Source organism: Rhinatrema bivittatum, chromosome 5 (assembly GCF_901001135.1).
Source record: "Rhinatrema bivittatum chromosome 5, aRhiBiv1.1, whole genome shotgun sequence".
Classification (NCBI taxonomy): domain Eukaryota; kingdom Metazoa; phylum Chordata; class Amphibia; order Gymnophiona; family Rhinatrematidae; genus Rhinatrema; species Rhinatrema bivittatum.
In genome coordinates, this window is record NC_042619.1 from 218,475,681 (window position 1) to 218,489,495 (window position 13,815).

Genomic DNA, 13,815 nt, shown 5'->3' on the forward strand with positions numbered 1-13,815 from the left:
CAAGGAGGCAAAGCTGACTGGTGGATCCCCCACTGGAAGGCAGGACCCACTGTACAGCCATCGTGCACGTGAAGCACTTCTACGCGGCGGCGTCCAAGAGGGAGGTGAAGAAGTTTGCCTCGCTGTGGGTACTGGACGAGGCGCTCTACCTGCCCTCCTGCGGCTCCCCTGTATGATCTTGTCCTCTATATTTATTTTTTATTCCTCCTCAACCCCCGCTTATTTCCTTCTTCATCCCTCCCTCCCCCCCCCGAAAGCAGGCAATGAATAAGCCAAATCAGTCTGTAAGGGAAGCATGAGGTGTTCCCCTTCACCCTCCCCCGCTGGGTCCACGAGCCTCCGGGGGGGGGGGGGTGCCTCACCCTGGGCAAGAGAGAGAAACTCCAAATCCTCCCATACCAAGGTTACGGTATCCCCACCCCCTTCCCCCCTTTTTCCTCTACTGTACATCTCCCTCTGCTGCCACGAAAGGGAGCTCTGAGACGCCAGTGAAACCTCTTTTCCTATAGGCACAAGGATTTTTTTGGGTATTCCTTGAGGGCGATTGGAAGTCAGTGATCTGAGGCGCACAGCACGCTGTTAGTGAGTTTCTTCCCCTTTAAAGCTCGGGAGGGGCTGCTGAAGGGGCTTAAATAGATAGGGCAGGGCGGGAACGGGAAAGAGAACAAGGAGAAGAGACAGAGGAGAGGAGGGTGGAGGGTGGAGGTTTCAGCAGCCCCCCCCCCCCCCCCCCCGCAGATGAGCCTGAGCCAACGGACCTGGGAGACGGATGGTGGAAACCCCTCCAGAAGAGGACGCACTCAGAAAGTCCGCAGGTCAAGAGTTCTAAGTGAATGCTGCAGCCGCAGGGAAAGGGGAAGTACAAACAGCAGCTGCAGACTATGGTGGGAGGTGGTGGCAGGGCCTGGTTCCCCTCCAAACCCGGAGCCATAGAGTGCAAGCAGGTCCTAGGCTGTGGCGGAAGCAGCTGCGAGAAGCGTGAATGAGGATTAAGGAAATAGTTGCTTCATTACCACATGACCCGGGGACTAATGTTTGTCAAAGTTAAGGCAACAGGGACATTGAACTACCGGTGACATCCCAAATCCATAGCTATGACGCCTTGGAAGGAACGGGGTAAAATTAGGCAGTAGAGACATCACGGGGTCCTCTGATAGAGAAACCAGGGAGGAGTCAGGCAGCAGGACCATAGAGAAACACTCCCAGAGATTTAACCAGCATTTCAGTTTCTTATTTTAACTCGAGAATCCCAGCTGGATTGTGACTGGGAGAGTGGCTGGTGGCACGGACCCATGACTAAACATATCGACATAGCAGAAAGCCCTTTCAATAAACTGGGGTTGAGCTCCAAAGTAAAAACAAAATCAGATTACCTAAGACAGCAGCTCAGGATCAAAAGAAAAAAATGATTATTCCTGCAATAAAACACTCATTGTGGGACATTTCCTTTAAAGACTGTACAGAGTAACCTGTTTCCTCACGTGATGTAATCTGTCCTAGAAGCGCAATACGAGATACACCTGCTTTAAATATTGTCACTGTTGGTATGAGCTGTGCAAATCCTACTAGGGACCTCAGTACGGGCTGGTCAATGAAATGTATGCTTACTGCTGGGCTGTAATTGCATGCACTGTGAACAGTGAAAAATAACAGCACAAGGGAAGGGCAGAGTAGATAGCACACACATATAGATAAATAGCAACAGAATGATGTGTAGCAGAGATTATACTGAGCAATAACAGTTACCAATCAAAATCTTTTTATTTTACGTATGCACACACTGATTGTGCACAATATTCGATACCACAGTAAATAATAATGTATAAACGAAGGACCCCGACACGGCCGTGTTTCACATCAGGGCTGCGTCAGGAGGACCAGAAATTTCACAACTTTGTATGCTGTGAATCCGGGCAAATAGTCTGCTAATGTCTCATATTGACTTCTCATTTTGGAGACCTTCCCGGTCCTACTTTTACTATTATAAAGCTGTTTAATGTACAACCTTTTCCGCGATGGTTCCAGCTCCTTCACCCATCTGGTTCCACACAATGGCTTGACATCGTGAAAGCCTATTTGGTCCTCAAATCTATTAAGACCAATTACTGCCTTGGTGTCACGGCCACCTCCGTGGCTCCTCGAAATTGTCTCGCCCTCTTGACATCCTGTCCTGAGCTGCATACCATTCTTGAGACATTAGCAGACTATTTGCCCGGATTCACACATACAAAGTTGTGGAATTTCTGGTCCTCCTGAGGCAGCCCTGATGCGAAACACGGCCATGTCGGGATCCTTCGTTTATATATTTATTTGCTGTGGTATCGAATATTGTGCGCAATCAATGTGTGCATATGTAAAATAAAAAGATTTTGAGTGGTAACTGTTATTGCTCAGTATAATCTGTACCGCACATCATTCTGTTGCTAACAGTGAAAAATAAACCATATTTGCACCAGATTACCCTGTGCTGATGCGATCAGGGGGTGACTGTCCCCACTGTATGTGCAATGAACACATTAAATGACCACTGGGTAATCTCACCTTAGCATAATGCCAAGGGTTTTTGGCAGTGTAGCCACCTGGCACTTGTTTTCTGGGTACAAATTTAGTAACAAGTAGTTTGGCTTTGCTGTCTTTTTTTTTTTTTTTTAATTCACAAGCGTAGAAGCTTTCAGTAATGTAAAGGCCAGAGTTCCATGCTTCTTCCAAGCTGCATGGAGTATGGATCTTAATTCAGGCACTTCTAGCCCCCAATTCCTCCTCCCCCTGTTTTTTTCTTTTTAATTTTTGCAGTTGGAATATTCTGCAGTCATGGATTAGTTGAAAGTCAATAAAACAAGAGCACAGTTTGTTTGTGTTTGCTTCACAAGTGGACATCGAATAACAGATTTCAGTAACCTGTGCTGTGAAGAGTGAAGGTTAGAGATGCAGAGAGAGCGATGAAGACCAAACCTCTTGTTTTCTGCCCCTGTTCACCTTGGAAGTGGATAGGAACACTGTGCCATTTACTTTCAGATAGGCACACACCAATCCCCTTCCCCTCCGCTGAAATCCAATGAAGCCCTCCCCTGGGTCCTCACGGGCATAAGAGTTAAACACAGGAGAGGCCTTGGGGCAGAGTGGCTGTAGTTCGTTTTCTCCGGTCAGCCGCTGCCACTTAGAGTTTGCGTTTTCCCATGCTGGACCTCAGCATTAAGGTGCCCTCCACGGGGGTCCCGGGACTGTCCAGCATCTTTTGCCACAGGAGCTTCTCTTCCCCTTGAGAATCCATCCAGTCCGGCTCCTTCTCAGAACTTGTACCTGCTAATTGCAAAACGTTGACAGGCTCAGAACGCTGGCGTCGGGAGACTTAAAACAGCAGCCTGCCATTATCCCTCTAAGAAAAGATCCTGGCAGTCTACACAGGTCAAGCCCAGGCCTCACAGAGGCTGGCTACTGTGCCATGGAAACAAAAGAAAAAAAAAAAAGTGGGTAGCCCGATTCAGATATTTTATGTCGCATTCAGAAGAGGATGGGGCAGATTTATCTAAGTATGGCCCAATGGCAGCGCTGTACATTGCTACTATGCAGGAGACCTGGGGTTGGACTGCCAAGCTCGGCTCCCGCTCCAAGGCCCGACTAGGGGATACTGCGCAGGCAATTGTTTTAGCCCCAGGCAATGCTCAACAGCAACCATCTGCTGGCCAGACTCCAAGTGCACACACAGCAGTGTCTGGAGGGAAGGTTGATCTGTGCTTTTCAGTTACGGGGCAGTCCTTACAATTACTGGGCTAGAAAAGAGGGAGGTAAATAAAAATGGAGAAGACCCCCCCCTCCCCCAGCCATGGGCAGTTCACATGAAGGCCGGTTCTGACTGACTGGAAGCCCGTGGGGGGGAGGAGGAAATGACTGGGCCAAACACAAGTTTGAGCACAATATCAAAAGATGCTTCAGACTTATAAGGAAAATATATCGGTACCTTCAACAGAGAAAAGGCCGGGGTAAAAGGGGCAACGTCTGCACTGTAGTAAAACTGATGAATCTGCCCCAATGTCTTCAATTCTCAAAATTAACAGATAAAAGCAGAGACACTAATATGCTTGGTGTGCTCACTGAGGCTCTTTGCCACAGTCACTACCAGGGCAAAAAAAAAAAGACGACACACAAGAACAAGCATTGAAAGGAAACTGGCACATGTTACGCAGTTTAAGTTTAAAGAGGAATTCCCCTCCTGAAAATTCAAGAAGCGTTACTGCCGTGGTGCAGGCACCTTGCAGGCCCAAGGTGCTTCTAGTAACGCATCCATGTTGTGCTGCAGTGACAGAGCAAAACGTGATATCAGCATGCACGCCTCCCCCCCCCCACAACCTCCTGTGTTTTCCCATCACAAGGATGGCTTTGCCGACATTGCTCCTCCACGGCTACTTTCAAACTGGAAGCTGGAAGTTGCCTGCCCCTCAAGCACCAATTTAGCAGCCTGCTTGGCCGATTCAAATGTGCTGGACCCTAACCCCTATGTGAGAAGCACATACACAGGTAACTTAGCTGTGGTTAAACTAATTAAAACAACACAACCCAGTATCACAAAAGAACAAAAAAAACCCCAAAAAACAAGCCCCCCCCCCCATCTGTTTTGCTCCATGACATATGATGTCATAGCCCCGCCCCCCGCCACCCTTTCATTTTTGGAATGATCATCACTCAGCTAATTGCTGCAACCAATCAAAAAACAGGCCTTACCGCTCCCCAGGCGGACTCCCCCCAGGAAGACGTTGCTGGAGAGGGATTCCTTATCCCAGACAGTCAGCTCCAGGCAGACGCTGCTTAAATCGCCAGGCTGCAGGCTGCTGAAGGTGAAGGTGTGGTTCCAGTGAGGGTTCACAGTCTTCCTGACCACCGGAGTTTTGTGCTTTGACGCTTTACTGTTGTCTGGGAGCAGGTAGCTGAAATTTCAAAATGGACAAAGGAATTACAAGAAGTGTGGCAGTATACACAGAAGCTGCTGCAAGCGGTGCATGTTATGGTGAAGAAGAAAAAATTTCAGCATGACAAAAGGCAAAAAAGTGGAACAAGAGTGTAAAAGGCCTGTACGTCAGTCTGCATCCACGCATTTTGAAACTGTGCGGCTTTTTCCCAAAGATTTAATATCCTGCAACTTCTGGAAGGCAAAATAAATTCCACAGTAAATCTATGCAAGCAAAACCTTCCACTGAAAAGTACTGTAGACCAGTGGTTCCCAACTTGTGGTCTGTGGACCCCTAGGAGTCCGCCAGACCATAACAGGGGGTCTGCGGGAAGTCAGCAGGGATAGAAGAAAGCCCATGCCACAAAAGAAGAGGACCAATAGGCAGCCAGCACACCCCAGCCAGAGAAGACTGAAGGAGGCAGAAGAACCACCGGTACACCCATCCCGCTGCCGGCTGAAGATTAAAGGAGGCCCGACAGTCTGCTGGTGCAAAGGTGGCTGAAGACTGAAAAATGCCGAGTACCGCCACCACCGCATCCCAACACGCTGGCAGCCTGAGAGAGGAGGCAGCCACAGGACCCCCCCTCCCCCCCGCAGACTCCAGGAAATAAATAGGAAGGGGCCTGGGTGAGAGTGAGGGTATGAGAGGCCTGTGTGTATGAGTGAGCATGTGTGTGTGTGTGTTAGAGAGAAAGCATGTGTGTGTGTGTGTGTGTGTATAAGAGAGAGAGAAAGCGTGTGTGGGTGTGAGTGAGGGAGCCTGTGTGTATATGTGCATGAGGGAGCATGTGTTATGTGTGTATGTGAGAGAGAGAAAGGGACCATATGAGTGAAGAGAAGAACCATGTGTGTGTGAGTGAGAATGAACATGTGTATGAGAGAGAGGAGAAAGATTGTGTGCCCCATCCTACTCCAGAGCAATATCAGGGTGACTGGAAATCTAAAGTTCCCAAGTATGGAGAGTGGGGAATTTAATCCTCATTAATTTTGTTGGCTATTATTTGATGTGTCTATTATGAAATATTTTATTGGTATTTGGGAATTAAAAAATAATTTATGAGTTTTTAATTATTGGATGTTCTATGTATCAGTTTTGAAATATTATTTTTATTAGTATGTTTTACTATTGATATTTTGTATTTCTTGATTGTATTGTTTGATGATTTAAGAGGAATATGTTGTTTCTGGTTTTCCATTGTTGCACTGAGGTTTCTAGTTTAGTTTTTGTCTGCGAGTTTGTATTTATACTTTATGGTCTCTATTTTGTATTTGGCAAGGATCTGTCTGTTTTATATATGTGATTTAGGTGAAGTATTCTGCTACTATGTAGTTTCTATATAGGTACCTAGGAAAACTGAACAAGTTCAGCTGCCTTAACAGGAGGTGTATTGGTGTTTTAGGGCCTGTTATAAGATTTGCAGTATTACCTTTTCATAGGTAGGATTATTACTGTTTGAGTCTGGCAACTAGGGTGTTATGGTATGGCAGGCTTCCTATAGATCCAAAGTACATTTTTTGCAGGATTTTGTAATATACAATGTTCCTGATAATGGAGGGAGTTTGTGTTGCTGTTAATGAGATGACACCAGAATTTGATTATTATTATTTTATGGTGAGTGGTAAGGGGAAGTGCCCTTGTTCTGCTCTACACCCTTTGTTGAGGGAGTTTCTATGAATGCAGGGTATTGTAGAACTTGAAGTATAGCTTTTATATTGGAATTCTGTCCCATTCCGAAATAGAAGAATTTTCATTGATTAATGCACATGAATAATGTTGGTGGTAGTTTTCTTAGAAGGTTGAAACTGGACAGGGGTTTCTTTGCTACTTGGAAGATTCTTCTGTTTAGAGATGACAATGGTGCAAAATGTTTATAGCAGTGCCTTGTGCTTTAGGAGTAGGTGTGTCTTATCGCTGCATGTATGGAATTTGGTAACAGGCAGGTGTGGAAAGAGCCTTTGGACCCCCGCCAAGATCAAACTAACAGGGTGGTTTCCCCATCACAGATTATTTTCATTAAAAAAAAACTTTCATAAAAAATACACCATGTTGGGTGCACCAAACCTCTCTTCACATCTCCCTTTTAGTGATGTGGGCCTGTCTCAAATATCCCTCTTTCCTCTTCCCCCACCAGTCTCTCACACTGTCTCTGCTCCATGGCCCATCCCAATCAGACCCCCCCCCTCCCTCCACCTGTCCAGCCTGCAAGTTTCTCTCTCTCTCCCCTCCACCAGTCCATCCCCACCACTCTCTCTCTCTCCCCTTCCATCAGTCCATCCCCACCACTCTCTATCTCTCCCCTTCCATCAGTCCATCCCCACCAGTCTCTCTATCCCCTTCCATCAGTCCATTCCCACCAAGTTTGTCTCTCTCAGTACATTTCTACTAGTCTGCCTCTCCCCTCCACCAGTCCATCCCTACCAGTCTCCCACTCTTTTCCTTCACCAATCTCTTTCTTGCCATCCTTTCTTTCTCTCCACCAGTCCATCCTGGTCAGTTTCTCTCACTCCCTCCATCATTCCATCTCCAACAACCCGTTTCTCTCTCCCACCCTGCCAGTCTTTTCTCACTCTCTCTCCCTCCTTCAGTCCATTCCCCCAGATTCAGCTGTGTGGCTGCCTGTAGTTTCACTATGTATGTTATTGAACATAAGTACAATCTTGCACAATTACTGCTGTGCTTTGTAATTATATGTATTCCATTTATTACAGTAAGCATTTAATGGTTTTTTTTTATATATCATGAGTTTGTTGTGCATATAATTATTTCTTTGTTACATTAATCACTTTTCTAAATACGGCACATAACTGCAGGTAAAAATGAAAGGGAAGCATGTGAGGGTCCGTGAACATTTTGGAGTTTGAAAAGGAGTCCACGCTCCCAAAAAAAGGTTGGGAACCCCTGGTGTAGACCAATCACCCAATTCTTACATTTAGCACTTGGAACAGAAGTCCCATGGCAATTTTTGCACATAATTTTACTTGCATAGTTTTTTTCTGTGGAATTTTCTCCCTTCCAGTTCAAAATAATGCAAAGCAAACTGACACAGAGGCTGTTTTGTACTTATTTTTTTAAAAGGCTTAATTCTGGCCCTGACTAACAGACTCGAGGAAAAACAGAAAAGAGCGAAAAGCACAAAGAAAAATCTTAAACAGAGACCCCCCCAAGAGGACTCCAGGCATGGGGAAGGCATCGCGCTGGTTCAAGCCTTTGACACAGCCCTTCCTGGCAAAGGACCTGGGATGACAGAGTCTGGTAAATGGTCAGAAAAACTACCAACAGCACAACTGCTGGGACTGCACATCCTGATTTCGAATCGATTCATAGCCCTGATTTCTAAAACATTTTCTCTCATTTTTTTTGCATGCAAAGGGAAAAAATACATTTTACAAATCAGACTCCCCCATCAACTTTGAAGACCCAGATGGAGTAAGAGGTATCCAGGGGAAAGGGGAGGATGGGAGCAGGCCCATAGACCCTTGAATGTTTTTAATTTTTGTGGCACTGGATTTTCTTTTCAGTAGGGGACGGAGCAATGCTTCATTTTGTTATTGTGATGTTTTTGTTGTTGTTGTGTTTTTTATTTTGTGCTGAAATAAACCATAACTAAAACCAAAAAAAATATGAAGAAAAAAAACATAAGAAGAAAAACAAAATGAAGGAAATAAAATGTAAGTATACACCCCAATGATGGACATGAAGTTCCTTCCTGCCAAAGGTCAGTCCAAACAGTTTACTGATTCTCTGGGTAGTCTGCCTTAGGATGGATTACATGCGAATGCCATTAAAGCTTTGTACTGTGCTTGGGAGAAGTGAAATGTGAGAACAGTTCTCAGCTGCAGAAGACTGGAAATTACACCACAAGATAAACTGTCCCTCTCCCCTTGCAAAGAGGAACCACTGGTCCTTATCTCAGGGAGAGGAGTTTGGGACGCCCCATACAACATTTTAGGGTCTTCAAAGTTGATGGGGGAGTCTGATTTGTAAAATGTACTTTTTCCCTTTGCATGCAAAAAAATGAGAGAAAATGTTTTAGAAATCAGGGCTATGAATCAATAAGAAACCAGTGTGACTTTAACAAATATATGCAACCCAGACCCAGAGCTCCCCTCATGGCCATTCCACTACTCCTCGGGCCGATACAGTAAAAGTCGCGGGAGATCGGGCGAGCGCCCGCTCTCCTTTACGCGCAATACAGTAAATACATTTATTTACACTAGCGCGTCCCTAGCACCTCTTTTTGGACAGGAGCGGCGGCTGTCAGCGGGTTTGACAGTTGACACTCAATTTTGCCGGCGTCGGTTCTCGAGCCTGCTGACAGCCACGGGTTTGGAAACCGGACGTTGGCAAAATTGAGCGTCCAGTATTCAACCCACGAGCTGCGGGCCTATTTCAAATTTTTTTTTTTTTTTTTTTTAATTTTCGGGACCTCCGACTTAATATCTCCATGATATTAAGTTGGAGGGTGCACAGAAAAGCAGTTTTTACTGCTTTTCTGTGCACTTTCCCAGTGCCCGGAGAAATTAGCGCCTACCATTGGGTAGGCGCTAATTTCTGAAAGCAAAATGTGCGGCTTGGCTGCACATTTTACTTACTGAATCGTGCGGGAATACCTAAAAGGGCCATCAACATGGATTTGCATGTTGCGGGCGCTATTAAGTTCGGGGGGGGTTGGATGCACGTTTTGGACGCGCTATTACCCCTTACTGAATAAGGGGTAAAGCTAACGCGTCGAAAACGTGCGTCCAAATGTACTGTATCAGCCTGATACTGCATTTAGAGTCATCAGATAAAGCGTCACTAGACAGGTCTCGTATGTTGAATTTGGCCCTTGCTCACTTGAAAACTGTTACTTTACTATGAGCAGCCACTGGTATGTGTTCCTGCAGAATTCACTAAGCTGGGGGAAACCAGCCTTACCCCTTCACAAATGTATCTGAAGTACCCCCCGACTTCACAGCTGTTAGATTTTTGGCTTCCTTGACGAGTACTTCCAGCACTCCTCCAGTTGGCAGCTGAATGCTCCCTTTCTTTCCTCTCTTGAAGCTCTTTTTGCCTGCGAAATGAAAGAAGACAAGTCACTTTCTGTGCAGTCCAGCTTGACAGGAAAGTCTTCTGTGTACATTGCCAGGCAAACATGCTCGGTGGTTTCCTCCCCGGTCCCAGAAACTTAACAGGTTGCATTACTGGGATGTTCACCATCATAATGCATGAGATGTGTCTGCACGCTCTAGGTCTCCGGCATATACAAATAAAATCTTGTGTATATTCATTTGGGGGGGGGGGTGCTTCTCTTAAAAACCACACAGACTGATTGGGTAAAGCCCCATGTCTGGGCTGGGAAGCCTGGATTAGAGGACCAAACCCTGTAAGGTAATCAGTTTAAATGCAGAAAATCATGTGCAGTCTGTAGTAGGTCGTTTGTTGGCTCAGTGTGGTTTGGGAATACAGTTATAACATAAAATGGAGTAAGTGTGCTCAGAATGCATTGAGCGCGCAAAAAAAAAAAAAAGGTCACCACAGGTTTGCGGACTAACGGACACCACACAAAATTATGTTTAGGTTGCTTCTGCGCCATACCATGTCATCTTGGGCTCCTCCATACAGAGGGAAAAAAAAAAAAAGCCATTGATGAGCTGCACAAAGCTTAAAACAGAAAAATTAAACAAGAATGAGTTATTCTGATTGTTCAGAGACATCAAGAAGAAACTCGCCATGTATGGAAGCAGAGGCAGATCCACCTTTCAAGCAACGGGGCAAAGCCCAAAGTAGTAAGGGCCCCATGAGCCCACTCACCTAGACTCTTCCCTAGCCTCGGACGGGTTAGGGGCCAATGACCCTTATTGCCCAGATCACTGTCAGCCCATCTCCATTCTATCAAGAAGCTATAGGCTTGTCTTGCGTGAGTCTCTTGACCAAACTGTAGGGACTCTCTCTGATGTACCTTTCTACAGCTCTGCATACGTCTAGAGGCGCTATTGAAATAAGCAGGCAAGATGGGTAGCAGCGTCAAGGTCATTTTGCAACAGTGTTCCAGGAACATGTTTTGAACTTTGTCTGTTACTAGAAACAAGTATGTAGACAAGCAAAAGGGAAGGTTTAGGCTCATTCCCCTGCCTTGATGCAGTCCTGGTTTTGCATGCCGGGTTTCTGGTAATGCCAGAGATGGTTTTGCCTCTCCAGGGCAGGGCTGGGCATGGGAGCAGCCACCCGGCTAGAGAGCAAGACATGAATGCCTATTCATTGTGGATATCCAGACTGCTTGGGGGGGGGGGGGGGGGGGGGGGGGGCAGTCTAGGACGGGGTCAAAAACTGTTCTAGATAATTATTTCATTTTCTTGTGTCAACTTTTATCTTGATGATGTCATTTTGAAATTCTATAAATAAAATAGTTAAACAAGGAAGCAGCCGTACTATAATGGACAAAAAGGGGGAGAGTAGGATGGGCAGAGACTTTATCGTGAAAGTAGGACAGTGAGATTAAAGGCGGAACTTGTAGATGGGAGACAGAACACCCTTATGGCATAGGTTACCCATCTTTAAGCAAAAAAGATTAAAGAAATACCAGAAAATTATTAACAAAAAACCAAAACCCAAAACAGAGCCTACTCCATGTAGTACTGTGAACAGTAGAATAGAGTGATTTAATGTAACAGGGGGGGGGGGGCAAGAGCTCTTGGAGATATCCTTAATATAAGAGATTTAAATACCTTTTAGCAGGCAGGAACAATTGCGCTGAACATAGCACAGGTGCAATATGTAACACCGGTACATTTCCAACATTACCTTGATGGTTCAAAATCTCAACTTTGCATTCCTATGCTTTGCCTTTTTTTCCCCGCCCTTTCCCTGGTCGTTACAGATTCCCCTTGCACCAAGTGCCGGCTGAGTCCCTACAGAAAGACCTGGCAGCCTGGCTGCTTTAAATGCCAACAAATGAATCCATTAACTTGCTGGGAAACCCCTATCCTCTAGGCTCCTCCCGTGACTTGCTGTGAAGGGGGGGGGGGGGGGGGATTTGATGATCTTATCTCCGATGGCCCAGATCCCGCGCGCCCGCCGCCGCCCTCGCTTCCCCAGCAGGTGCTGGCCGCCGTTCGCCCTACCTTGAAGCTGGTCCAGCGGAAGCATCAGGTTCTTCTCCGGGGGGATGTAGCGCAGAACGACCGTCAGCTCCCCTTTGTACTGAAGGATGGCGTCGGCTGCCACGTCCGCCTGGCACAGGCGCAGAGCGGGAAGGAGACAGGAAACACAGGTTTCATTTAATGGAAAGCGCTGTGCCAACAACGTACCAGCAGGCAGGATGGACTCCTGAGAGCTAAATCATCAGTGGATACGAGGTGGCAAGAAGCACGCGGCCTAAGCAAGAGTCCCCGCCCCGGGTGCAGTGACAAGATTTAGCGTTTTGTCACCCCCTAGGCATCCCCCCCCCCCTCAATTCTCTCTACGGAAAGTCAGATAACACAGAGCAGAAGGTCCAGTTTCATGTGGCAACGCAGGGATAGATTCTGCAGCACACTGGCAAACATTTCCATCTTTTATATTACTGAGTAAAAATAAAGTTGTTTTCTAACCTTGCTTGTGTCTGTGTAATTTAGGGGGTTTTTTTTTTGCTGGGTGAGGAAAAGGGTTCTCAAGTATCAGCACAGGGAGCAGACCTTGGGGAGAGGGACCGGAGACTGAGATGAGGGGAGGACCAGGGGGTGAGCAGATGAGAGGGTTTGGGATGTAGGGAGATGAGTGAGATGGAGAAAATCAAAGAAGGGTGGAGATAAGCAGAGGAGGAGGAGCAACAGGAATCTGAGATGGGGGTAAGAGGAGAATGAGGGTGGGAGGAGCTTGGATCAGGGGTTGTGAGCTAGGTTCTAGGATCTGGGGTGAAGGGAGAGCTAGGAAGGAAGGAAGGGGGGATAAAATGTGAGATAGGGAGGATTCAAATTGCAATGCTGAGGCAAAGAGGAAGGTATCCCTACCCTCCCCATCCTCTCTAAATTTCCAACCCAATCTGGCACGCACACACACACTTCTGATTCTGTTCCCTTCTCTCTCTCTCACACACATTGCCTTCACCCATACCCCTCTCTCAGACGTACATACTATTTCCCACCTCATACTCCTCTTGCTTTCACACACACACACACACACACTGCCCTCACCCCATGCCCCTCTCTCACACTAGGCCTGCATCCCATACCCCTCTCTCACCCACATACACTGCCCCCCACCCCATACCTGTCCCTCTCATACACATATGCTGCCCTCCATGCCCCTCTCTCACACACCCCCTCTCTCACACACCGTGACCCCACCCCATACCCCCTTTCTCACCCACATACACTGCCCCATACCCCATACTCCTCATATACACTGCTCCCTCACCCCATACCCATCTCTCACCCACAAATCCTACTCCCTCACCCATACCATCTCTCACACACATACCCCGCTCCCTCTCACACACATGCTGCCTCTCACCCCATATCCCTCACCCACATACGTTGCCCCCTCACCCCATACGCTGCCCCTTCACCCCCCATACTCCTCCCTCTCTCACTCACACAAGCTACCTCTCACCCCATACTCCTCCCTCTATCACACACACATACACAAGTCCCCAGCCTCATATTCCCCATCATCTCTCCTCACTCCTCAATGATCCTCCTCTCAGCTACTCAATTGCCCTTTTGCTCCCCCAATCCCTTCTTACCCCTAGCTAATCTCTCTCTCGGCTCCTCTGCAGGCCCTACCATAATAATTCCCTTTCCATCCCCTTCATATCCCCCCAGTTCATATCCCCGATACTACAGATGATCCTTTTAGGCAAGAGGAAGAGTGCAATGGCAGCAACAGTTCAGGATTGGAGGGGTTGGAT

General features: G+C 46.9%; 1 protein-coding gene across 6 annotated transcripts in view; it reads right to left on the bottom strand.

Annotated features, from left to right (window-relative positions):
• Positions 1 to 2,596: 2,596 nt before the first annotated feature.
• Positions 2,597 to 13,815, bottom strand: part of SYTL5 (synaptotagmin like 5) — a 186,838-nt gene continuing 175,619 nt past the window's right edge. For 5 of the 6 annotated variants that reach the window (XM_029603207.1, XM_029603201.1, XM_029603203.1 and 2 more), the window contains 4 exons: positions 12,050 to 12,158; positions 9,864 to 9,999; positions 4,720 to 4,922; positions 2,597 to 3,303 (listed from right to left, as the gene is read on the bottom strand). In XM_029603207.1, the coding sequence (XP_029459067.1) occupies positions 3,158 to 3,303; positions 4,720 to 4,922; positions 9,864 to 9,999; positions 12,050 to 12,158 (594 nt within the window). In that variant the 3' untranslated portion in view covers positions 2,597 to 3,157. The remainder of the gene's footprint in view (positions 3,304 to 4,719; positions 4,923 to 9,863; positions 10,000 to 12,049; positions 12,159 to 13,815) is intronic. The other variant, XM_029603206.1, reaches the window with a different exon arrangement.